The sequence below is a fragment of the Alexandromys fortis genome, unplaced genomic scaffold (assembly GCF_014885135.2).
Source record: "Alexandromys fortis isolate MF-2015 unplaced genomic scaffold, M_Fortis_MF-2015_v1.1 scaffold_0, whole genome shotgun sequence".
NCBI classification, from domain to species: Eukaryota; Metazoa; Chordata; class Mammalia; order Rodentia; family Cricetidae; genus Alexandromys; species Alexandromys fortis.
Genome location: NW_026067949.1, coordinates 40,052,464 through 40,078,385, shown reverse-complemented (window position 1 = coordinate 40,078,385; position 25,922 = coordinate 40,052,464). Strand labels below are relative to the sequence as shown.

The window sequence follows — 25,922 nt, the reverse complement described above, 5'->3', positions numbered from 1 at the left end:
CCATTACGTATCTTTAGTACATATTTTGTTCACCTACTTATAAAATGTTTTTCAGAAGTTAACAAAATAGTCTCTCAAATGTGTGAGAAAAGTGTTTATAGATGTAGCACGTGTGTTTGACTTTCATATTATTATGCTTCTGTCATAAACATATGATTATACAATTAAAGCAAAAGTTTTAGCATCAATAATGTAATGATATTAATGTACTACAGTCCAATAAATAAACAAATAAAACTTCCTGTTAGTGTTCTTACACTGGCCCTTTCAACTGACATCATCTAGACTTGAATGTAGAGTTGAAGAGTACATGGAGTTGATTTTTTTAAGGAGAAAATTATCAACAAGTAGGATATATAAACAAGGGTCAAGAGATCAAATTTGGAAGGGTCGAAAGGTAGGAATCACATTAAAAGGTAGAACACTTTGCTTTAAGTCTGAGACCATAAAATATGTATTCATCTAATAACACTTGAGAGAGAATTATTTAAAAAACATCAATTATTTTAAAAATATGTTGTCTCATTTTTTTTTATTTTTGCTAGAAAAGTGAAGAAATTTGTTCAGCATCTTCAGAAGTCTACAACAAACGACATCATGTTGAGCAACGTTTTGCTGTGGTCTCTTCAGATAAGTCTCCTAGGGGTCAGTCTTGGCGGGAATGTTCTCATCTGGCCAATGGAAGGCAGTCACTGGCTAAATATTAAGATAATAATAGATGAACTCATAAGAAAAGAGCACAATGTGACTGTCCTTGTTGCCTCTGGCGCACTTTTCATCACACCATCAACTAGTCCATCCCTGACATTTGAAATATATCCAGTATCCTTTCGCAAGGAAAAAATAGAAAGTGTGATCAAGGATTTTGTTTTGACATGGCTGGAAAACAGGCCATCTCCTTCAACTATCTGGACGTTCTATAAGAAGATGGCCAGAGTCATTGAGGACTTCCACATGGTATCCAGAGGGATCTGTGATGGTGTTCTTAATAATGAAAAGCTGATGGCAAAGCTGGCAAAAGGGAAGTTTGAAGTTCTGTTATCGGACCCAGTATTTCCTTGTGGTGATATCGTAGCTTTAAAGCTGGGAATTCCATTTATCTATTCCTTACGCTTCTCTCCCGCCTCTACAGTGGAAAAGCACTGTGGAAAGGTCCCATTCCCTTCTTCCTATGTTCCTGCAATTTTGTCAGAGCTCACAGACCAGATGTCTTTCACTGACCGAGTAAGAAACTTCATCTCCTACCGGATGCAGGACTACATGTTCGAAACTCTGTGGAAGCCATGGGATTCCTATTATAGTAAAGCTTTAGGTATGTGGCCATTCTAGTTCTATTATTGAAATATAAACATGGCTTCAGTAAGTTCTTCACTGAACGCAAATCTATAATTTCAAGTTTGCGTAGCAGTGCACTTGTATACCCACATGTAAGAAGGAAAGAATGTTTTTAAACAAGCATGGGCTGTAGAATTATGGGACCAATTTACTAATTTTATGGACTTAATGTTTCAACCACTATATGAACAAAGTTTTTGAGAAATAATTTGGTTGCTAAATAAGACTAAATCTTATTTAGAATTTATATGGGATTAAAATTTGCCTAGAAAGTTTAGTCTAGTGTAGGATGCATCTGGAAGAAGTTACATATTTTATAAGCCTTTTGTTGTATAGATTGCCATCTACAAAAATTTTCTTATTATACATAAAGTCTCCAACTAGTGCTTAATAAAGACTAAGATAAAGGTCAAAGACATTTGAAAGCTTTATTTGTTGTATTTCTACACAGCTAACTTAAGTAAAAACGCAAAATGAAATATCTAATTATTTTACTTAATTACTTAAATGCAATATAGTTTTTATTTGGTAATTGCAAATCTAATGTTATAAAACATGTATATTGATTACATAAAGTGTCTATAGTTAGTCTAAAAATCAAATTGTCTTTGCCCTTCTCTCACTTTTTTTCTGAGGTTTGTTATTTATTCTTCACTAACCATGGATTTTTTTTTTAATATTCAACAGGCACTGGCTTAGATTAGAGATTGTCATTGGAATGATGTAAAGCCAGAGGCATTATGTTTATGAGGGGAATAATCTATTAATTATGCAGGAAGATACAGAAATAGGGTAGAGAAGATAGGCTTTGCTTGAATAATCAAAAATGAGTGGCATTCTGAAAAATTTTTAGATTTCACCAGGACACAGTTAAATAGCAAATATTAGTTTCCCTGAAAAGCAATCATTGGACTGGAAACTGTGCCTAAATTGGGAACCAAAATTAGCATAATATATTCTGGCTATTATGTGTGATTTACTATTAGTGTAGATCAATATGAGAAAGGGGGGATACGAGAAAAATGGTAGAGATGACATGGTTGTTAATTCAGTGTGTGTGTGCGTGTGCTTGCATGTGTGTTTGTGTATGCATGTGTGTGTGCACATGTGTGTGTTTGTGTGTGTGTGTATGTGTGAGTGATGGCTTATGTACACATGTGTGACAGTGGGTGCCTGTTCATGCCAGATGTAAGAGGAAGATGTGGGGTTTTCTGTTCTGTCATTCTCTGCCTTATTCCTTTCAAAAATTTATGACTGAACTGAACACTTCTCTAAACAGCAAATTTTCCGCAGTTCTAGGGTTACAGACATATGTGGCCATACTCCTGATTGTTTTCAAATTGGTGCTGGATTCTGAACTCAGATCTTCGCTCTTCTGCACCAAGTGCTCCTTCCTACTGAACCATCTCTCTAGGTCCTCAATATACGTTTTAATAGTCTCTTGTAAGTTATACTAAGTGTTTCAGCTTGCAATTGTTTAGAGGGATTTGTTTTGATAAACAAATATGTTTTATTGAAATGGCTGGACATGCAGAGGTTGCGTTGAGAGCCTTAGGTCTTTACTGGTTCCTCACTGCAGGAGCATTAGCAAGCCATTCTCAACTTTACAATCATAGTTCTCATGATTACTACCTATCATACCTGTGAGATTATTTGTCACTTAGCCTTCCTCAGGATGAAGTTTCAAAATCACAAAGCCCATTGTTCTTTGTTTTTAAGTTAGCTCTGATTATAGAATCACACTATTCTAGAGTCGGGGCAGGAGAGACTAATCTTTCTTAACAGTTTGTTCATGAGAAAACAATGAGGATTTAAACAGATGTTCTTGATATACAGCATTGTGTTGCTAATTGAATTACCCTCTTCTGGCTCAAAATGCCTATATAAGTTTGTTTCTTACCAAGATAGATTAATCTGGTGATCTGAGAGACATGAACACTCATTTTTAAAAGATCAGGTAAGAATAAAAAATACTGACATGCTAGAGTAAGTACCTCATTTTAGTGCAATATGTCATTGATGTAGAATAGTAATAAGAATGATGCCGGCAATGGGTTTGGATCTCCTTCCAAAGGGTCATTGAATTTATGATCTGCTTTTTCCCCCTGTTCTAATGCAAGTTTTGTAATGGACCCAAAGACATTCAGATCTCAAATTGTCACAGCTGAGAAAACAAATAAGCCAAATTTCCCAGAGATTACTTCTCTGTGAAAGAATGTAATGAGAACCACCGAGTGGGTTCTTAATCTCTGGTAATTACTAGGAATTGGATCTTACAATGTCAAAATTATATGTTTTTCCAAATTATGACTATTCCATTAAAACTCATGATCTGTATTGATAGTAGCTAGCAATAGTTAACTTATACTGTTCCAGGATGTGTTAGTGTATATATACATATAATCATATAACTTTGTTATTTCACTTCTGAGAAAGAAAAAAAATATTATTACAGATGAGATTTCAAAATATCAGGTATGTTAAAGTAAAATCATATACTAATAACTTAAATAATGTACAAATAAGTCTCCTGTGCCTTCTTATTTTAGGATTTTGTTCTAATTTTTTTTTTTTTGGTTTTTCGAGACAGGGTTTCTCTGTGGTTTTGGAGCCTGTCCTGGAACTAGCTCTTGTAGACCAGGCTGGTCTCGAACTCACAGAGATCCGCCTGCCTCTGCCTCCCGAGTGCTGGGATTAAAGGCGTGCGCCACCACCGCCCGGCTCTAATTTGTTTTTGATAACTTAATACACTATTACTGCATCTATATTACCTCCCCCTCCCCCTACCTTTCAACTCCTCTTTCTCCCTCTCCTTCGCAGTCGTGATTTCTTTGTCAATTATTATTGTTACATGCATATGCAATATATGTTTTTATATATGTATAAACTTCACTGAGTCCATATAGCATTGCTTATATGTGCAAGTGTCCAGAGCTCAGGACTTGGGGTTTACAAACCAAGGTAGAAGCCTTTTACTAAAAGAGACTGGTTCTCCCTCTTTTGGGAACTGTTAACCACCTGTAGCTATTTATCTAGGGGGTGGGACCATATTGAATTCTCCCCATCTATACTGTCATGGCATCTGATGCCATTATTCTGTTCTTATTTAGGTAATCATATTGGTGAGATTTCATAGATGCACTTTCCCTTTTGTGTCTAGGAACAATGTCTAGCAGCAGGGGTCCTGAATCCCTTGCTCTTACAACCTTCCCACCTCCTCTTCTCTTAGTTTCACTGAGGCTTAGTTGTAAAGTGTATTGCAGTTGTATCAGTTGAGGTTGGACTATCTCAACATAATAAACTCATGGACAACATCATCCTAAATGCTAAAAACACAAAACAAAGCCTACTAAAATCTCTGTTTCTTTTCAATATTGTGCTTGAAGCTCTAGCTAGAACAATAAGACACAGGCAGGAAATTAAAAGACCACAAATAGGAAAAAAGTCAAGTTTTCCCTATTTGCAGATATTATAAGAGATTTCCAAAATTCCATCAGAAAACATAAAATGATCAATAGGTTTAGCATAAAAATATAAGTAGACTTACAAATATAAGTAGCCATATATAGTGTGTAGTACCCACCAATAACAAGAATGCTGAAAAAGAAATCATGGAAGACTATCATTCATAGTAGCTTCAAAAATATATCAAAGAAACTTGACCTAGGAGCTGAAAGAATTCTGCAATGAAAGATGTGAATATCTGAAAGAGATCGAAGAAAACACTAGAAGATGAAAAGATTCCCCATGCTCATGATTCAGTAGAGTTAATATTGTATAAAAGGTCATGCTACCAGGAGCAACTTACAGATTCAATGCAATCCTAATCAAAACCCCCATGACACTCTTCAGAAATAGGAAAAACAAAACTAAATTAAAACTCATATGAAATCACAAAATACCTTGAATAGCAAAAATAATCTTAAGCAAAATGAAATATGCTGAGGGATTACCATACCAGACTTCAGAACTTTTTCATCCAATTTAAATTTAAGACAAAAATTTATCAGTTATTTAACATCGTTTGGTTTGAACATTCCTGGATATTTTCTTTTACTTTTTTGAAAACTTTGTAATTCTGTCTTTTAGCTATTCTTTTCTTTTTCTTTTTCTTTTTTTTTATTGAGAATAAGAAAAAAAAGTTTCCGCCTCCTCCCAGCCTCCCATTTCCCTCCCCCTCCCCCCAATCTTCTCCCCCTCCCCCCTCTCTTCTCCCCCTCCCCCCACTCTTCTCACCCCCCCTCTCCTATCCAAAGAGCAGTCATGGTTCCCTGCCCTGTGGAAAGTCCAAGGTCCTCCCCCCTACGTCCATGTCTAGGAAGGTGAACGTCCAAACTGGCTAGGCTCCCACCAAGCCAGAACATGAAGTAGGATCAAAACCCCTTGTCATTGACCTTGGCTTCTCATCAGTCCTCATTGTTCGCCGTGATCAGAGAGTCCGGTTTTATCCCATGCTGTTTCAGTCACAGTCCAGCTGGCTTTGGTGAGTTCCCAATAGATCAGCCCCACTGTCTCAGTGGGTGGGTGCACCCCCCGTGGTCCTGACATCCTTGCTCGTGTTCTCCCTCCATCTGCTTCTCATTGGGACCTTGGGAGCTCAGTCCAGTGCTCCAGTGTGGGTCTCTATTCTTAATTTGCTGTGTGAAGATTAATTACCCATGTTGTTGCTATGTCATTCAGCATTCCTTAAGGAATATAGCTCTCTGGGGCTCTCTGATCTCTGAGATCTGTTGTCTGGGATATCTTTTCTAGCTCTAAGAGACTGCTGTAAACAGTCTCTAGCCGAAAATAAGAAAAAGGGTCTGCATATTTCAAATATGATTGTTTAAACTTAAAACAGGTAAATTTTATATTTTCTTATGGTATTTTCAAAAACGCTACCAAAATTTTGCAGTATTTTAAAGAGAAAATAATGCAGATACTGTATCACAGTGGAATATATAAAATCCATTATGCATTAATATAAATTTTATGCTTTGACCACTACAAAACAAGTGGGAATTTGAAAGAGCATCTTTTGTATATTTAGGATAATATATTATATACAATTATATAGTATAGTATTATGTATGAAAATTAACTGAGAAATTGAAAATATCAACAAAACTATTTTAACTAAATGCTGTATTCAGATGTTTATTTGAACCAGGTACTCATAGAGACTAACTGATTAATGTAAAAGAAAGATTTGGAAATCGATAAGTAATTTTATCCATCCAAGTACCACTTTCATTATTAAATCAGACAGATTTGATACAAATTCTTCTCTTTCCATTTATGGAAATTTAACTCCATCAGATTATACCTACAAACATCCATAAATAAAATGTACTTACATTATTTTAATTCATAATGTGAAATATTTTGGTAGTATATGAAACTAGGGATCAAAATATATCAGAAGCCTAAGGCAATTCTCATGAAGATAAACTCTGTACCATCCAGGCATAATTTCTAAACAAAGAAATGCATGCTTTTGTTGTTAACTAAATGCAGTATTTCTTTATCACTGCCCAGCAAGGATCATTTGAAACTTAAAAACTGACACCGAAAATTTTCCTGTTTTAAACTCCCAAGTAATTTAGCGGTGCTGCCAATAACACTCTCTACGGACACCCATATGAGATATTTCACACTCTCATCTGGCTTCTGTGATTCAAAATGGAATTAGCGGCACAGTACTACAGCAGTCTCCAAACTGAAGCTGTCTGCTCAGAAATAAAAATCACAGTTCTAACAGTGTATCATTCCCAGGTTTTCTTTCTCCCTCTTTGTGGTCCTTCAGTTACTGAAGAACCTGGAATTTCAAGATTCAAAAGTAACTGATTGTGAAGTAACGTTGTGTGCTAAATGTTCATATTTCGGCCTTGCTTTTTTTATAATCTTGATTATATTATTTGTTGTCATAGTTCTGTTTAATAGCATCGTGATGAGTTTGACATTCCAAACTTATGTAACTGCCTTTGTTGGGTTCAGATTGGTTCAAAATTTCAAGTGGGGACTCTAAACCCATCTCTAAAACTAGATCACTGATTTAATCAATGCACTCTTTAATCTGCTAACATGGGAACTTTTATAGACTGTTAAAATCTTATATAGTGTCATTCCTCTGTGGGAAGCAGCCTTCATGGTAGCTCTACAGAGACTGCTAACTTACAAAGCAATCTAACAAATTAGTTCTGTTGTCATTCACTTACACCAAGAAAAGTGAGGCTGAGAGGTCCAGATCATTCTCCAGCATCTTCAAACCTTCAAAGGATATAATGCTTTTGGTTAGGGCTTACTGTACTTTTGGCTTCCTTTTGTGTAGTCTCCTACACAGAGGTAAAACAGACTCTATTTCAACAGCCTTAAGGAGCTGTGTTTTGAATTGTTTTAAATGTTGCCTTATGGAGAAAATAAAAGCCTGTAACAAGGAGGTGAGAAGGAACTATAAGCAACTCAGATAAAAGGGGCATGCTCTACACAGTGTTTACTAGTGTACCCCACTACGCAATCAATCTAAAATTTCTAAAGTAGTTGTTGGAGGAAATAGCAAATAAGTACACATTTTTTTCAGCTTTCTTTCTTAATGTGAATGATAATGTAGGTTTGGCAGTGAGTCAAATAAAGTTATGAGTATACTCCAAGTTGGATGACTTTGTCATATTAGTTTCAGGACTCAATTAGAGTACCCAATGATGTAAAGGAGATAATGTTTGACATCTAGTCTTGGAGATTCTAAGAAGATAATGTATACAGATAGCTTATAATGAGAACACATGATTTTATGAAGTGGATCTGGCATCACAGAACACACAAACACACATTTCATTTCTTTGCATTACACTTGGACTAGATTTCTTTTCTACCCACACTATAATCATGTTGATACATATTAAGTTCAGTTATGTAAGTTCCTTCTTAACTTATATAACAGTTGATCTATAGGTGGGTGTAACTAGACTATCATATTCAATATTATTTTACCTGAAATATACCTAAATACATTGAACTTTTCTTTTTAATCTTAAAAGACGTGCAGTAGCCAGTTTTCCACAGTGGATGCCATCATGATTAAGAAGTTTTCCCAGCTCTATGTTTTTCATTTGGCTCTGACTGAAGTTGTCCTCAGCGGGAATGTGCTAATTTGGCCTACAGATGGCAGCCATTGGTTAAATATTAAAATCCTCCTTGAAGAATTGATTCAACGAAATCACAGTGTGACTGTATTTGCTACATCAGAATTTTTATTCATCAACTCCAGTCCTGATGACTTTATGCACTTTGAAGAGATTCCAGTTTCCTACAAGAAAAGCAATATAGATGAAATAATTGAACACATGATAGCCCTGTGGCTAGACCACAGGCCAACACCTCTCACCATGTGGACATTCTACAAAGAACTAGGAAAGCTCCTTGAGACTTTCTACCAAGTAAACATTCAGATCTGTGATGGTGTACTAAACAATCCCACACTAATGTCAAGACTTCAGAACCGTGGCTTTGATGTGTTAATAGCTGACCCAGTAACAATTTGTGGAGACCTGGTTGCTCTGAAATTGGGAATTCCGTTTGTGTATACATTGCGCTTCTCTCCAGCCTTTACAGTGGAGAGGCACTGTGGGAAAATCCCAGCACCTATTTCTTACGTACCTGCAGCCCTGTCAGAGCTCACTGACCAGATGTCCTTTGGTGAAAGGGTTAAGAACACTATATCTTATCCTCTGCAGGACTATATATTTCAGTCCTACTGGGGAAGATGGGATTCATACTACAGCAGAGTTCTAGGTGAGTCTCAACATCTGTGTCATGATGACCCCAGGTGCCTTCGTTCTTTCTCATTCAGCTAAAGTTATCCACCTGCTAGATGAGCCACATTTGAGTGAATGTACAAGGTATATCTCTACAAGTATTTAAATACTTCAAAGAATTTTGTAGTGATATTGATTTGTATTCAGTTTTCATCCACTGGAAAGAAAATATTCTCATTTAGTCAGTAGCTTTACAATGTTCATATAAGCATTCAAATATCAATACATTTCTCTTTAGTAAAGTAAATTATGACATATGCACACAAACAAAATGGAAAATATTGTGATAACATATAATCTCTCCATTCTTCAGTCTTTCTTTATCTGCAAAAAATACATTAGAAAACAAAAAGTCTATCATTGGAAAACCCACGTTATATTCTAGCCTGCTGTTTGCTATTTGCCCTAAACATCTCAGGAGGGCTAGCCATCTCTACTCACGTGCATCTCTATCTCCCGTGTGTCTAAAGCCTTTTGGCCTTAAAGTTTCCTTATGAAAATCAATCAGATAAAATAATGTCAACTTAGAAAGCCAGTTCTAGATGGTTGTTTATATTACTCTCTTCCTGATGTTCATGAGATTACCTTTCACATTGTCTTTCTTTCCTGATGGCTTTTCTCCAGATTTGTTAGTACTCGGGGGGATTAATTAGTTCAAAGATTAATACTGAATGTTGCCAGTGGCATTTTATTTCAGAATTTAGGTGTAAAACATTATCCTCTTACACACTTTTTGCTCTTTTCTACCTCTCTCTATTCTTTTCTTTCTTTCTTACCTCTTGTTTCATTTGCATAAAGTAATATTAACTGAGCATAAAATAAGTACCTAATAATTTCCTACATATAAAAAATATAATAAGTTTCCATCTTACATTCAAAATTACATTATATGTAATATTATATACAAATAAGCATTTAAGGCTGAACATACTTTGGACTATACTCTTCATTAACTCTTCAATGTCAGAGCCATAATTACATTTCCATGAAGATCAGTACCTTAAATTAATTAATACATATCTGCAAAAGAAGGGGTAGCACCATAGATTTGTATGTAAAGTATGTGCTTTGCAAGCATGAGGACTTGAGTTCAATACCCAGAATATATATTTAAAACAAACAACAATGATGACAAACAAACAAAACCAGCAATTCATAGTTGTGCAAACTTGCAATACCAGTTCCTGGAGTACTGCTAGTCACTCACCCTAGTTCATTTAGCAAGTTATTTGGAGACACCATACCACCACTGACATCAAAAAGTAAATAGCTCCTGAAAAATGACATCTGAGGTTGACTTCATGTATATGTACACAGACAGACATAGATAGAGCAGTACATGACTTCACATGTACATACAGAGAGGTGAGCAGAGGCAATGGTGACCTCATATGCACATACATAGAGAGGCAAGCAGAGATAATGGGGCTTTATATGTACATACACAGAGATACATAGAGAAGTAAAGAATGACTACAAGGAAAAGCATCATTTAGACATTATAAGACACCTACCTACACTTATGAGCTCACTGTAGCAACAAGAGGGACAGAGCCTGTGCTAGCCAAAGCTGTACCAAATCTGAGTTGCTGACAGGAGCTAGTCATGAAATCCTAGCCATAATCCGGAGCTATTGGCAATTGCTGGCTTATAGAATAGGGAGTTTTCTCTGAGAGTGTAATAACTCTACAAGTCCCACTGGAAGACAATGCGTTTAAGCATCTTAAGTTAACACAAATTTATTTTGAAGGATTTAAAAAACAAAACAGGACAAAAAGTTGGGTGGAAAGATTTGGGTAAAGGGTAAAAATGATCAAGGCAGATTACATGAAACTCTCAAAGAACACACACACAGACACACACTACTAAGTGGGTGCAGTTTTTAGTGGATCCCCGGAAGATTAATGTGAATTTTTATATCTCTAGATGTAGTAAACTGATAAGTTCTAGTCTTTGTTGAGTAACTGAATGTTTTAGCCACAAACCATATGGAGTTAGTTGAAAATATTTCTAAAACTACTCTTGCCCTGTGTGGGAAGAGTAAAATTTAAAAATAAGAAAATTGCAAAGCATGTGACCTTTGGTATGCCCTTAGTCTTTCCTCTTAAAGTAAGTCATAAAAATAGTACGACGCCCATGACAGCCTTTGTAAATAGAAATTTCCCAGCTTCTTACTTTATCTGATAACGATCTAGATTTACAAATCCGACCATTTGAGAAATTTTTTGCTAAGTACTTAAGTCCATTGTTTTCCTCAAGTTACCAAACTTCTTATTCTACTTTCTTCTGCGTGTACCTGTGCCATGGTGTGCAGATGGAGGTTGTAAATCAACAGTTTGTGTAGGGCATCTGCCCCTCTGCCAAGCAAGTCCTGGTGATTGAATTCTTGTCCTGTTGCTTGGTGGCAAGTACCTTTGCCCACTGAGCCATATCACTAAACATCTCTGAACAGGAAATATTTCAGTAGGAGTACAATGCCCAAAACTGGTACTATGTAATGATTTACCTTAGCAATTATGTAATTTTACAGTGTTATCAATACCCAGTGTGAATAAGCTGATAGTGAAAGAAAAAAACTGCATTATTTTTATATTATTATTCTGAACATAAGAGATTTCATAAAGTATTCAGTTCTTACAGTTTCCATTGTAATGTAATTCTTCTATTCCTTAGGGGAAAAGTGGAGTAGAAAAGTTGGACTGTGGTTAGAGACTGCACATATGTTTTCAGGAGAGAGTTGAGCACAAGGACATAGCCTAGTGAACTCATTCATGAGCCTATATCGTGTGTCAGTGGGATTGTAGATCGTAAGGATGAAGTGGTTAGTCACTTTATGCACCCAACAGCCAAGGGAGCAGGGGTGTCAGGAGTGTGACAAACACGATTGTGCATTTCCAGGAATGCGTGTAGCAATTCTTCTTCCTTATGCTGACCTTTGCTCCTTGTCTCCCAGAGTGACTGCTCTCCCCTCTGCATACATTTTAGTCATGATGATTCTGTGCTTTGACATAGCCAGGAGCCTGTCACCCCAGAAATAATGTCACTTCCTGAAATCAGAATTTATTCTCCCGAAGTTAACTAACTAAACTTATTAACTTCATATATTACTTAGCAGATAAATTTTGTCATGGCAACGGATTGTATCACAAAGCATGAGTTTAAAGAAGGGAAGGTTTTTACTTTCACAAGAAATCTAGTCATCTTTAAATTTTATTATCAAATTATTTATCTTGTTCTTAAATCACATCTTTAATTTCTTTGTGCATTGTTTCTTCATTTTTTAGACTGGTAATTAGTTTATTCATATAGGTTCTGTTAATGAATCATTAGATATGTTGATTAGTTTAAAACTACTTCCACAAATGAAAATAATAACAAAGGAGCTGATGAGATTAGTCAGTGATGGGATAGCTTTACGAGTATGAGGGTTTGATACTGATCCTCCAATCCACACTCCTAATATCGTAGCACTAGAGGTAGAGACAGTTGGATCCATGGAGTTTGTTAGGACACAAAAACAATTTAAATGTCTGCTGGTAAATCATAGGCATATATAATTATGGATTATGTCTCAGGTAGTATATCAACAACACATAAAAGGGAAATTCTGCTATTGTAACTCATCGAGAGATATTGGTACATGTTGTAGTTTGTGCAATGGATTTCACACACATGGATAAAATTATATAATACCATGTATAGTTAAATATAACTTAGTCAAAATTACAGAGGAATAATGAGAAGTAATGATTTCTAGGAGCTAGAAATGCTAGGAATTGGAAGGTAACAGGTTAGGGTCCAAAGGACCAATTACAAAATGAGTGAGTCTTTGATATATATATACACCACAAAGTCAGTTGACTGTAATGCATTGTACACCATAACATTTTGTTAAGGACACATATCTTTAAGTTTCCTTTCATACAGGCAATGATAATATTCTTCAAATAATAGTAAAGGCATGAGGAAACTCTCTGAAGTCATGGATATATTCTGTCTCAGATTGCTATGATGGCTGCATGGCTTCAAACCAATCAAACTGAACATGCATAGGAATCTTATTATTTATAAAATGTTTCACAAAAATAATTGTTAAAGCTTAAAGATAGTTTTATCAAATGTGTTGTAAACAAACATGAGATAAAATAGTAATGTTTGATATACCTTCTTTAAGCCTAGTGACATTGGTTTATGAAGTAAAAAACAAGCCTCATTACTTATAACTCTTTTAGATAAAAGTATGCAGAGAAGCACATTTATTTAGTGCTGTCTTTGTGAATGATTCTGTTCACTGTTTTGATATTTGGAAATTTTATGATAAATGTACCCTAGTCAGAAAATATGGATTTTACAGCCCTATTTGTCCACAAAAATTGAAGGAGTAAATATGTATCACCTTGTGGTGATATAGGTTTCTCACTATTGAAGAAAATGTTTAGACATAAGGGGAGGATAAATATATTTACATGTGCACTCAATCCTTGCCTTGTCCTGCAAAAATGCCTAAACACCATAAGAAATGAAAACGGGCAGTATGAATACCTGTCTTTTAGATTCTGTCTCCCAATAAAGTGAAACCCTAGTCTATGAAGAAAATATTGATTTTAAGTTTAAACTCTGAAAGTAAAAGGTGAGCCTGAACTATTTTCTGAAATTTAGCAATGAGGAAAACAATATCATACAAAGGAGAAACCAATGTAAAAAAAGAAAAAAATTCAAATATAACTTAAATAATTGTAATACTTGAATAGAATATAAAATGAAATAAATCAATAGAAATATACACAAATTGAAGAAGCTAGCTCCCACTAAATTCCAATTCATAAATATAATAACAATAAGAAAATAAATTTATGCTTATTTATTTGATGTGAAACTGTATAACTAGCATTTGGAGATTAGCCAACTCATACTAATATTAACCAATAGGCATATATATTTAAATGGACTAATTTCGTGAGTAAAGGGTTTATAGGTGCTATACATAAACAGTAACTGACAGATTTCTTTTTTGTGTGTATTTATAAGTCTGGAAGTTAATGTTTGACTTGCTTCATACTTAAATTGCCACTTCAATTGAATAGACACCCACCCTCTGCAGAGCAGGGTGAGGAGACACAGCAGTGACTTTTCAGAAATGAACCGTGACAGTTTTGTTGTTTTGGGTCTGCTGTGGCTCCGCTAGCTGTCCTTCTGCTGTGGCTCTGGTGTGGCTCTGCTGTGCTTTTGCTGTGGTCTGTTGTGTTTCTACAGTGGCTCTTCTGTGGCTCAGCTACACTTCTGCCCTGGCTATGCAGATTACAGTTTCTTTGACAAGGCCATGGAGTGCATCGAGGATATGAACCATTGACACAACCTGAAGCCTCTTCTCAATGAGCTCACAGAGAAAAGACAGAGGTGACAGTTCTGACTTACCAGACTATTCTCCCAGATCACAATACACCAAGCATTCTGCCCTGGACTTCGAAAGAATCCCTGTGCCCTGTGAGAGCGAGATCACTGAACAATCACTATGTGGGCTTACAGATCTAGCTTGAATGCAATGCCAGTTTTGCCACTTTGCAAGCAGCAGGACAACTGCAACATATCTTTCTTCCAGCAACTGGGAAGTGTGAAGTTCTCACCAGACTGCTCTGTCATATAATAGATGTTATTATATAATAGAAGTTATTAAAATACATACAGCTACAAGTGAATATCAATTGAATAGAAAATGCCTTTGATCACAGTTTTTAGTTCTCTATTTTGTCAATTTCATATATTGTGATTATTGAATTTTATGTGGTAAACTTTTTTATGTATCTGGATAAATAGAACTTAGCACAGTTTATGACTTTTATAAATTTATTTCTCTTATTTTTATGACTAATATATTATTATATCATTTTCACACTTTGCCTCTTCTCTTAAATCCCTTCCACATTTGCCCTCCTAATCTCTTTCAAGACCATCACCTGTTTTTCCTTAATTATAGCATACACATGTGTATATGCTTGTGCCTGTTGTATTTCTAAATACATAAATAGTCTGCTTGATTTGTATAATGTTACTTGAATATGTGTTCAGGCTGACAACTTGGTAAGCCAATGGAATCCTCCTGTCTGGCAAAGACTATTTCTGCTCATTTCAGCATTACTGACAGTTCTTTGTGTGTGGTTGAGGCCTCCAAGTCTTTCCCCTATCCACTTAGGCATGTTTATGGTTGTTGTCCTTGTTCAGGTCCTGTGTGAGTACCTTTGTTGATCAGACTTACAGATATTACCAGACTTCTGATATTACCAGGAACTGCGATTTCACAGCAAATTCCCTCATCCTTTGGCTCATACAATCTTTCTACACTCTTAGTACCTTAAAAGTATAATTACTAAATTATTTACTGACAAGCATAAATATTTAATCAAATTTTCTTTTAATTTTTATGGGCTTTATATGTATGAACATGAATCACTGCTTGGGTGTGTATGGGTACATGTGTGCATGTCTATGATGCTATGTGAGGATGTGTGTGAAGGCTGGAGGGCATTGACCGTTCTCTCTTAAGGCTCTCACCTTAATTGTTAAGATAGATTTTCACTGGGGTTCAATTCTGATTTGGCTAGTCTAGGTATAAAATGAGTTCTAGATATTCATTTCTCCGTAAATCCACAGAACTGAGATTATGGGCATGGGCTACTGACAGCTATTTATTGAACGCTAAGAATATAAGCCCAGAGAATCTTGCTGTGGGACAAATATGTTACCACCTGTGTCATCTCCAAGATCCATGGATGGCTGCTTTCACATAGATTTCTGCAACTATTGTAATTGTTATATCAATCATTTAAAATTCTCCTCATGAAATTGTCTTAAAGGCTAGAAGTACTCATAACGTGAAGCAAGCAAGGGATATAAACGCTCCGATGGTGGAGATGTGAGATGGTTTTAATGCACTGCCTGGAAACTCCAAGCTCAGTATCCTTGAGCAGTGATTATTTGCTACATAACTATATGATTAGGCTGTGTGAGTCCATGCGTGTTTCAAACCAATGCTAAATCCTGACCATTGAAAGTAATATCTACCCTGTTTATGTAAAAAGATTTTCATCTTGTATTTCTTTTCTCACTTGCAGTACATGTTTCCTTTTTAGGTAATATTAGTATTTTTTAATATATATTTCTTCTCTAAACATCTCTTGAAAGTAGTATGTAATATTATTCTAGGTGCATTATTTATTTATTTATTTGTTTATTTATTTATTCATTCATTCATTTTTCAAAACAGAGTTTCTCTGTAGCTTTGGAACCTGACCTGGAACTTGCTCTTGTAGACAAGGCTATCCTCTAACTCACAGAGATCCACCTACCTCTGCCTCTGCCTCCTGAGTGCTGGGATTAAAGGCCTGCACCACCACTTTTTGGCCCATTATTTTTTTCTTGATGGTAAGTGTTAAGAGAGATATTGGCAATCCTTATATTTCTATCTCATATCTCCAAGTTTATTGTATTGAAAGAATTAATTCAGATTTCCTGCTTAAGAGAATGGTGATAAATCATTTGCAGAATGGTACTCACCTAACATAATGCTGAAAGCGAGACTATGATCCTGTGCATAATAGAAATTTTTTTCCTAGCTAGAGACTGTAGAACAACTGAAAAGTGGCAAACAGTTCAGAGGATGCAAATAATCTCTCTCCTGCTGCTTACAAGAGAAAATGGGTCTTTGTGGAATTCATTCGTAGTTGTAACTACACTTACATTTTTATTGCCTTATCGTCTGGAGATGGTATTTGCATATTGCCTTTCTTTCCCTATTCCTTGTTTGGCTCTTTTTCATACTCTCCTTCTCCTTTAAAATATTGCCAAGATAAGCATCCCAGAAGACCCAAGTTTTCTTCCCAATAGCTGGTAAGGAAATGTAGGATGCATTTTTACTTGGTAAACTTGAGTGCAAATTTCCTCCATGCAATATTATGTATTCTCTCCAGGAAGACCCACCACATTATGTGAGACTATGGGGAAAGCTGAGATTTGGCTGATGCGAACATATTGGGACTTTGAATTCCCTCGTCCATATTTACCTAATTTTGAGTTTGTGGGAGGACTGCACTGCAAACCTGCCAAGCCATTACCTAAGGTAGGTCTATGAAGGGTAAGACCTTAGGAGCTGCATGACATGATTGTTGATTTTCCCTCTGAAGTTAACAGCTTTAATAGCAGAGATGCATTTCTGAGTATCTCTATTCTGTTAGGAGAACTTATTGCTCTCATCACAGTTGCTCTGTTTGAACTATATTGGGTCATATGGACTTGAGAATTTAAGCTTAGATTTGATCTGGAGGAGAAGTGGTGGGGAGCTGGGAAGAGTGAAGGGAAGAGAAACTGTGATAGGGATGTATTGTATGAGAGAAGAATAGATTTTCAACAAAAATTTAAAAAGAAACTCTTTTAGAGAGCAGGGGCCCTTGTTGTCCCAGCCACCCAGCTACCTTAACCCCTGAAATAATCACAGAAACTATTAATTTAAACACTGCCTGACCCATTATCTCTATCCTGTTATTAGCTAACTCTCATATCTTGATTTAACCCATTTCTATTAAATTTGTGTTCAGCACAAGGTTGTGGCTTACTGGGACAGATTCGGCATGTCTGATTCTGGCAGCTCCATGGAGGTTCTCCCTCTCTGGTTTCTTCCTCCCAGAATTCAGTTCTGTCTTCCCTGTCTACCTAAGCTCTGCCCTATCAAAAGGCCAAGGCAGTTTCTTTATTCAACCAATGAAAGAAACACATAAACAGAATGACCTCCTACACCAAGAAACAAACCAAAAAAAGAAAATAATAAAAGATGCATTAAAATGTCTGTGTTTCTATAGTATGGATACTGCAGTGGGGAATGGAAAAGTCTAACTATGGGTGGATCGCCATGTGACTGCTAAAGTCTTCCTCATGTGCCAGACAGAGCTGTAAACAGGGAAACCTTCACCAACAGTTTGTTAGAGAAACAGTTCATAGAAAGTCCTGATGAATTGTTTAGGACTTGATGAGTAAGGGAAGGCACGTGTGAAGAGTCTTCATAATCAAGCAGGGCCTCATACCTTAGTCCTGCGGCTTTAATAGAAAAGGTGGTGGCCTGTAGTGTCATTGCTTCTGACATGTGTAGTAATGGCAGGTATGGAATGTCCAGGAACTGGTGATGGTGATGAAATGGTTTAGGTTTTAGCATAATCTCCTTAAGAAGAGAAAGGGATATTTTAGGTGATTGTTAGAGAACATTTGGTTTGATCAACCAATAACATTTGATGCATATTGAGAATCATCTTCATGAAGTAAAAATAGGAAAATGGATAGACAGATTCAAATATTATAACACTTATATAATCATTGCATTAGGATTATTTGGGTTTATCAGGCATGATAATAATTCTAAAGCCTGGCTTTCTGGACTTAATTATGCCCATTCAAGTAAACAAACCTTGTATTTTCTTTCAGTTAAACTTTGTGAATTACATGTCAACTTAAAAAGAGAGAAGCTGCCCCCATTTTCTGGTCCCTTTTACGGTGATTTGGAGTCCCATTGGTCCTTGTGTATACTTTATGAATTTTTTTCAGAAACATTTCCTGATACAGTTACTATTGATTTTACATGATATGATTTTACATGATACAGTTACTATTGATTTTACATGATATGAAACTTTCTTTGACCTTGAGTTCCATGTTTTGTACATAGAACTGTAAATGAACAAAATCTCACCTAATGAATCTACACAATTTCAATATGATATTATGTTTGCAGGAAATGGAAGAATTTGTCCAGAGCTCGGGGGAACATGGTATTGTTGTGTTTTCCCTGGGGTCGATGGTGAAAAACCTGACAGATGAAAAGGCCAGTCTCATTGCCTCAGCCCTGGCCCAGATTCCTCAGAAGGTCAGTACAACCCCAGATCGTGGAGACCAGAACTTCTTTGGACTGATGGGAGAGTGCAGCAGGTAGTGGTGTTTTCTGGAAATCTGAAGCTGAAATCTGTAGGCCACTAATCACAACTAGTGCCTGCTTTCAATATTACGGAAAGAACATATAAATGATGTTGTATGTGTTCATTTGCCTTCTTATACAGTTATTATGAAAATATAGACTTCTATGGTCATTTTCTATATAGGATAGAGAAGAATACATTAGGCCACTTCTACAGGGAAACATTTGAAGGACCCAAATTTAGCAAGTTACATGGCAGTTTCAAATTCAAACTGCTACAATAAATTTACTGGGCATTCTCAATACTTGAACATGGAACATGTGTGCACAGAGAGTGAAGTAAGCATTGCACTTTATAAGCACTGTATCCTAAGTGGAAAATGCAATGTCTATAATAAAAGAGGTGGAAAATGGAATGTCTAATAAAAATATTTAAATTGGCAAAAAAAATAAAATAAAATATAACTATTTTAATAATTAATGGAAATCAGTTAACCTTCATATTTATCATTTTCATTCTTCAACTCAAGTCTCTACTCAGTCATATTCATGTAAGAATCTATAATCAGTCATGTACTGATTACTGTTCATATGATTGTATAAGAATCTTAAAATTCTATCTTTTATGCCCACACTTGTTTCTTTCTCTTTCTTGTTTAGAAATTAAAAACCTGCCTCATTATTCCAAAACTAAGTTTTTAAAAAGTGACATGTCGACATGCCATCTCACTCAAAAAAAAAAAAAAGAGAAACAAAAAATGGAAGAATGGTATAAGCATTGAGATAGACATAAAATGGTAATAGAGTAAGATAGGGAAATGGAAGAAGAAGAAAGAAAGGAAAATAAGAAAAGGAGGAGGAAGAAACAAAAGCTGACAGTAAACAAACACTGGCCTCCAAATGAGAAGCTAAAGTCACTCACCAGGGAGCATTTGTTTTAATAATTTGCACTCCAATATTCTGACTTGCTAAAATATATCTATTTGTGTTCTCATTTATTTCTAATGATATTTCAGTAATAAATTTCAAAATACTAATCTATGCTTAATAGACCAGAAGTAGAAGCCATTAGTTGTTCATTGTCCTACTCTATCTCAGTGTTTGCGAATGTCCACATCAGTAACCCCCTTCTCAAACACCACCTAAAGTATGTACACTTGTTCCCAATAACTCACTGCCTTAGCACACCTTCAATGTGTGTCTTTACCTATATCATCACAGCATTGTCTTCCACAGGTTTTGTGGCGATACAAAGGAAAGATACCAGCAACTTTAGGATCCAATACGAGGCTGTTTGATTGGATTCCCCAAAATGACCTTCTTGGTGAGACTCTGGGGCCAGAAAAATCCCTATAGTTAAAAAAAAATATTAAGCAATTTCTTAGCTTTGAGTAAGTTGACAACATCCAATAATTTTAAATTTTTACATATTACTTCAAGTTTTCCTTTGGTGGTAGTACTGGGTATTGACCCTAGGGTAGCATCATGCAAATCAAACACTCCACTGTTGAGCACAATACACTTCACATCCAGATTTATGGTGAATGTCAATTGTACAGGTCCACAGAGTACCCATGCCTTAAATAATATCTTAAAAATCTCATTGGTTTTCAAGTTTCCATCAGATGTGAGATGTTACCACTTCATTAATACCTTCCCAGACAATGAAGAAGAGTTAATTTCCCCTTTCTCTGGGAGTGTAATTTCCTGGTGTAGCAATGTCTCCTATGCTCAACATTTATAGAAAATGCTGCCTTGTAGTGTAACTCTTCATCCCTTCTACTTCTGAACTTTTGCTAACTAATTAGCCTGAAACCTATACTCACTCCTGTCCTCAAAACAGGACATCCCAAAACCAGAGCTTTTATCACTCATGGTGGAACAAATGGGATCTATGAGGCCATTTACCACGGGATCCCTATGGTGGGAGTTCCCATGTTCGCTGATCAGCCTGACAACATTGCTCACATGAAGGCCAAAGGATCAGCTGTGGAGGTGAACATGAACACAATGTCAAGTGCAGATTTTCTCAACGCTGTGAGGACAGTCATTAATGACCCATCGTAAGTGTTGAACTGTGTAAAGCCCTGTCTGTAATGTCTGATGGATGGACTGTCCATCATTTTGGAATGTATCTACAAATTACACATTTTGAATTTACTGTAGTGTAAAGTAACCAGGGACAATGTAAACACTGCTTGTTTCATTTTCAACTACTGAGGTTATACCATAAAATTTGAAAATAAATCTACTTTAAAAATTCAGTCAATATACCTTCCAAAATATAATAATACTAGCATGTATTCTCATGTAGTTTTTATTTTATAGAACTATAAATAAGAAGTTAAGCATTATTAACCATTCAGTATCTACAAAATGGAAAAGGTAATGTGTTCAACATTAGCCATGCATACATAACTATTAACATGGTGTTATCTAACATTAATGCCAACATTTAATTCTGAGTATTCTATATTTGCATAAACAGTATTAAAACTCTCAATTCAGGAACTGATCAGCAGTTTAGAAATATCAGTAATTCTTGGAATGAGCTATTGTGTTTCATAAATGTTGACCTTTCACTCTATTCAACCTCACTATTACAAATATTTTAATTGCTGCTTTCTTGGTTCATTTTATTAAAAATTACAGTAGAAAAGTTTATGATTCATTTCAGCTCAACTCCACAGAATGTTCACTAGATTTTTTGCTAACCACATTACTTTCCTCATTTCCATGAATGGACTCTGAAGCTTTACCCTATGATCAAACCTAAGTGAAATTTATTAATTCTCCACTAGTTATTGAGAAACTTCAAGGGAAAGCATAGGTTATGTTACAGATAATAAGTTCTGTACTTGATATGGTTTGGTTTTGGTTTTGTTTATTGTTTTGAGATAGTGTCCCTGACTGACCTGCTTGACTTGGATCCTGTTTGAGAAAAGGTCAAACTGTTAGGTACTGTGTGTAAAAACTTAAATCTATTAGCTAAACACATGTCACATAATCACTTCTAAAAAATTTAAACACAAAACAAATGTCTGTTTGTCTATTTTTTTCAAGTTATAAAGAAAATGCCATGAGACTCTCAAGAATCCACCACGACCAGCCAGTGAAGCCCCTGGACAGAGCTGTCTTCTGGATCGAGTTTGTCATGCGCCACAAGGGAGCCAAGCACCTTCGTGTGGCAGCGCATGACCTTAGTTGGTTTCAGTACCACTCACTGGATGTGATTGCTTTCCTGCTGGCTTGTGTGGCATCGGCTATATTCTTGGTTGCAAAATGTTGTTTGTTTGTATTTCAAAAGTTTGCTAAGACAAGAAAGAAGACAAAAAGAGACTAGATCAAGGAAAAGACAATAAAGGTCTCTGGGTTTGGTAAAAAACCAAGTGGAGTAGTACTAGTACTTAGAGGCAGATGGAGCTGTCAGACACCTATCTTCATCTCATTGCCAAACATCACATTGCTAAGCTAGCCAGCAGATAGATTAATTCTAGGATGCAACATAATTACATTCTCCTGAAACTGCTTCATCTTTCCTTTGTTATTTTAGTGACACTCCTACCATTTTCTTATCTTCCTGGCACACGGGCACTATTGATTTAAATAAGTTCTTTTCAGGATGTCATTTAAAATATAAAGCAGATGATAAATAATAGCATTCTGAAATCATGGGAAGGAACACAGAGCATTTTGAATTTTATTTAATTATCACACAAGGATCACAAACACAAGTCCTCATGGAACACACCAATGGAGCGCTGACCACAGGGATTAGTGTATCCTGAGAAGACTCATCATTTTATTTAGAAATAGAAGCCAACTCTTGTGATTTTCGGATGTCACTAGTATTAGAGGATGAAGTCAGAACTGTGACAACATATTACCATAGGAAAACTATATATAAAAATTGTTAGTACCTTTAAACATGATGTTCTATTTTTCTGCTTTTTCCTAAAATATATAAAAATCATATTGTTCACAATCTATAATCACTATTTACAATGAGATATTTCATTTTCTGAAAAAATAAATACTTATATTGAGATCACTGTGTTCTTCCTACTCTCCGTTTTCTGTAAATTTAAACTCATAATTTTTGGCTGTAATAATAAAATTTATTAATTACCAGATTTACTGAGAATGTGACAAATGTCTAAATTAAGAAACTTATATTGATGTAGAAGAGACTTGAAGTAGTAGAATTGATGCTCAAATAGATTTACTAATAGATTTGCTTAGAAAGTACTAAATAACACATAATTCAATTTAGCTAAAGGAGCACTGTCTCTAAAATGCCCCCAAAGATAAGTAGTATGCTAACCAGGCAGCTTAGAGACCAGCAATATTTAGGATGCTGCTAATACTTGTTCATCATGACTGACCTCTAATTAAGCTCCTTTCCCATTACAATGGAGACAACCCCAATTTACAACCAGAATTAGGTCCACCCTTCTATCTAACTGCCACTCAAAGGAGCAGCTAATATTGGCAGGACAGTGTCATAACCACCAATAAGTCCAGGTCTGTTGACAGAGGTATCTGTCCCACTCAGTCCGGCAGCCATTCAGTCCAAAAGTTACACAGAAGCCTATATTAATTATAAACTTATTGGCCAATTACCCCAGTGTTCCTCACTCTTATAACTTACATTAAACCATAATTCTTGTCTGTGTTAGCCACTTATCTTGGTATCCTTATCAATGAGGCATTCTCATCTTGTTTCCTCTGTGTTTGGATGACAACTGCAGATTGAGTCTTTCCTCTTCCGAAAATTGTCCTGTTCTGGTCATCCTGCTTATACTCCCTTGCCTGGTGACTATCCAATCACCTAGTTTTTATTAAACCAACAATACTGGCAAATCTTTACAAGGTACAAGACCATTGTCCCACAGCACTTCCCTTATTTTTTCTTTCAAAACAAAAACTTTGAATCTAATCTCCTTTGTTTAGCTTTCTTCCTGATTATTATCCATAACAACTTGTAACCAACTCCATAAACAAAGAATAATATCCATAATACATTTTCTGGAATGTGGGAATAATTTTCAAGGTTACTTCCTGCTGATTAGTGATAGTCTTATAGGGACCTAAAGAAAATTTAGGATTATGGTCAAGTCCTGACTGGAATATTCTGCAAGGTTTGGCCATCTCAGCCAACAGTTTTGAGGCTGTCCTGTATTTAGAACTCATAGGAAAGTCCAACAGAGGTCCTCTGAAATGTTGCATCCTCTAGGCCATCTGCTTCTCTCAGAGATTTTTTTCAGGTGGTCTTCCTTGATTAAACCTAATTTTTCTTAACCCAGAATGAAACCACAGCCTCTTTTTTTCCTGTGGAAACAAAAGCAAAACCTCTTCTCCAAAGTAGCATATTTTTGACTTAAATTTTGAAGTCAGAGCCCTTTCAAAATATATATGTTATATTAATCCAGAAGCATTTGCAATCAAATGTCTTTTAGCAGCTGTTGTTTCTTCCTCAGCCATCAAACCATTCAAAGACAACGCAATAACTTACAGTATCCCAATTCTCTGTGTATTTCACATTTTTATGTGGCTTTATTTTAAACTGTATTTCTTTTATTTTTAATTTTAACTTTTTTGATAACAAGCTTTCTTTGTGTATCTTTGGCTGTCCTGCTACTCACTTTCTAGATGAGGATGTCATTGAACAAACAGAGATCTGCCTCCCTCTGCCTCCCAAGTACTGGGATGAAAGGTGTGTGCCACCACAACCAACTACTTTCTTTCTCCTCTTTTTTTTTTAAAGGACTTTGTCCTTTTACATTTCTCTCCCAAAACAACATATATTTTTAAACACCCTGTAAACTGTTTAGAGGTTTTCTTCTTCTGAGTTTACCTTTATTGTATATCTCTTTTTCTGACCACATGAGTCTTTAATTTGCTAAGCATTATGGTTAGAATTAAAGCCATGGCTTTGACAGCTGGATCCATCCAATTGATTAGCTTTCTGAGAGTCTAGCTTCATGGTGGGGGTACTAGTGGGAAACTTGTTTATTACCACTACTCTATGGAGTTTTAAGGTCTCTGCCAGCAGCAACAAGTGTGCTATTAGCTATTCATAAACACCATTTAACTGCTTTGTGGCACAGCTTCTTAAAGGGCTGCAAGGTTTTTTGCAGCTAAAGCTGAGTCAGGAATCCTCTCTTAAATGAGAAGTGCTTGCCTTTCTCAAACAGAGCCCACCTGAGAAGATGCTGCTACCAAGGAGCCACACTTGCCTTTGTTGTTTTGTGTTTAGAATTACTTTAAACTCCTTCAGGTTTTATGTGGATGTAGTTATCTACATTAGCAGAGGTTTCTGTCCTGCCCAGTCCTGCAGCCGTTCAGTCCCAAATTAATTATTAACTGATTGACTCTTATATTAACCTATAATTCTTGTCTGTGTTAGCCATGTGGCTTGATACCTTTTAACAGCAAGGCATTCTCATCTTGCTTTCTCTGTGTGTGGGTGACACATGCAAACTGAGCCTTTCATCTTCCCAGAATTCCCCTGTTCTGGCCACACTGCCTATATTTCCTGCCTGTCTACTGGACAATCAGCATTTTATTAAATCAATAAAACTGACTAATCTTTATAGGGTACAAGACCATTGCCCACAGCACAGGTCTGTTGTTGAGTCCCCTGTACTCTCAGCACAGTTCTGCCAGATGGACAGGATAATCCTGGGTAAGAGCTATTAAAAATAACTACAGTGGTGTACTTGAGAAAATATTCACATAGTATCTTTAGACTTGTAGTCTTTTGTCTCTGTTCAAATTTTTAAAAGCATAGCCCAAGATCAGGAACTGAAAAAAATTTTTAAATTGAAGGTGTTAATGGA

At 35.9% G+C, this 25,922-nt stretch overlaps 1 protein-coding gene across 9 annotated transcripts; it reads left to right on the top strand.

The window, feature by feature from the left end:
- The first annotated feature begins 597 nt into the window (after positions 1-597).
- Positions 598-23,135, top strand: LOC126506606 (UDP-glucuronosyltransferase 2A1). Of its 9 annotated transcripts, XM_050150318.1 has the most exons (9): positions 598-1,316; positions 3,532-3,542; positions 3,947-3,967; positions 4,270-4,282; positions 16,178-16,215; positions 17,054-17,241; positions 20,317-20,404; positions 20,924-21,143; positions 22,144-23,133. In XM_050150318.1, exons 1-9 carry the CDS (start codon positions 598-600, stop codon positions 22,421-22,423), a joined length of 1,578 nt encoding a protein of 525 aa, XP_050006275.1. In that variant the 3' UTR covers positions 22,424-23,133. The 9 variants fall into 9 exon arrangements, with proteins under 9 accessions (XP_050006275.1, XP_050006270.1, XP_050006271.1 ...); XM_050150313.1 differs by lacking the exons at positions 3,532-3,542; positions 3,947-3,967; positions 4,270-4,282; positions 16,178-16,215 and adding exons at positions 8,476-9,105; positions 18,901-19,032 and having other exon boundaries at positions 598-1,312; positions 17,093-17,241; positions 22,144-23,130; XM_050150315.1 differs by lacking the exons at positions 598-1,316; positions 3,532-3,542; positions 3,947-3,967; positions 4,270-4,282; positions 16,178-16,215 and adding exons at positions 5,578-5,818; positions 8,352-9,105; positions 18,901-19,032 and having other exon boundaries at positions 17,093-17,241; positions 22,144-23,123.
- The last annotated feature ends 2,787 nt before the right edge of the window (positions 23,136-25,922 follow it).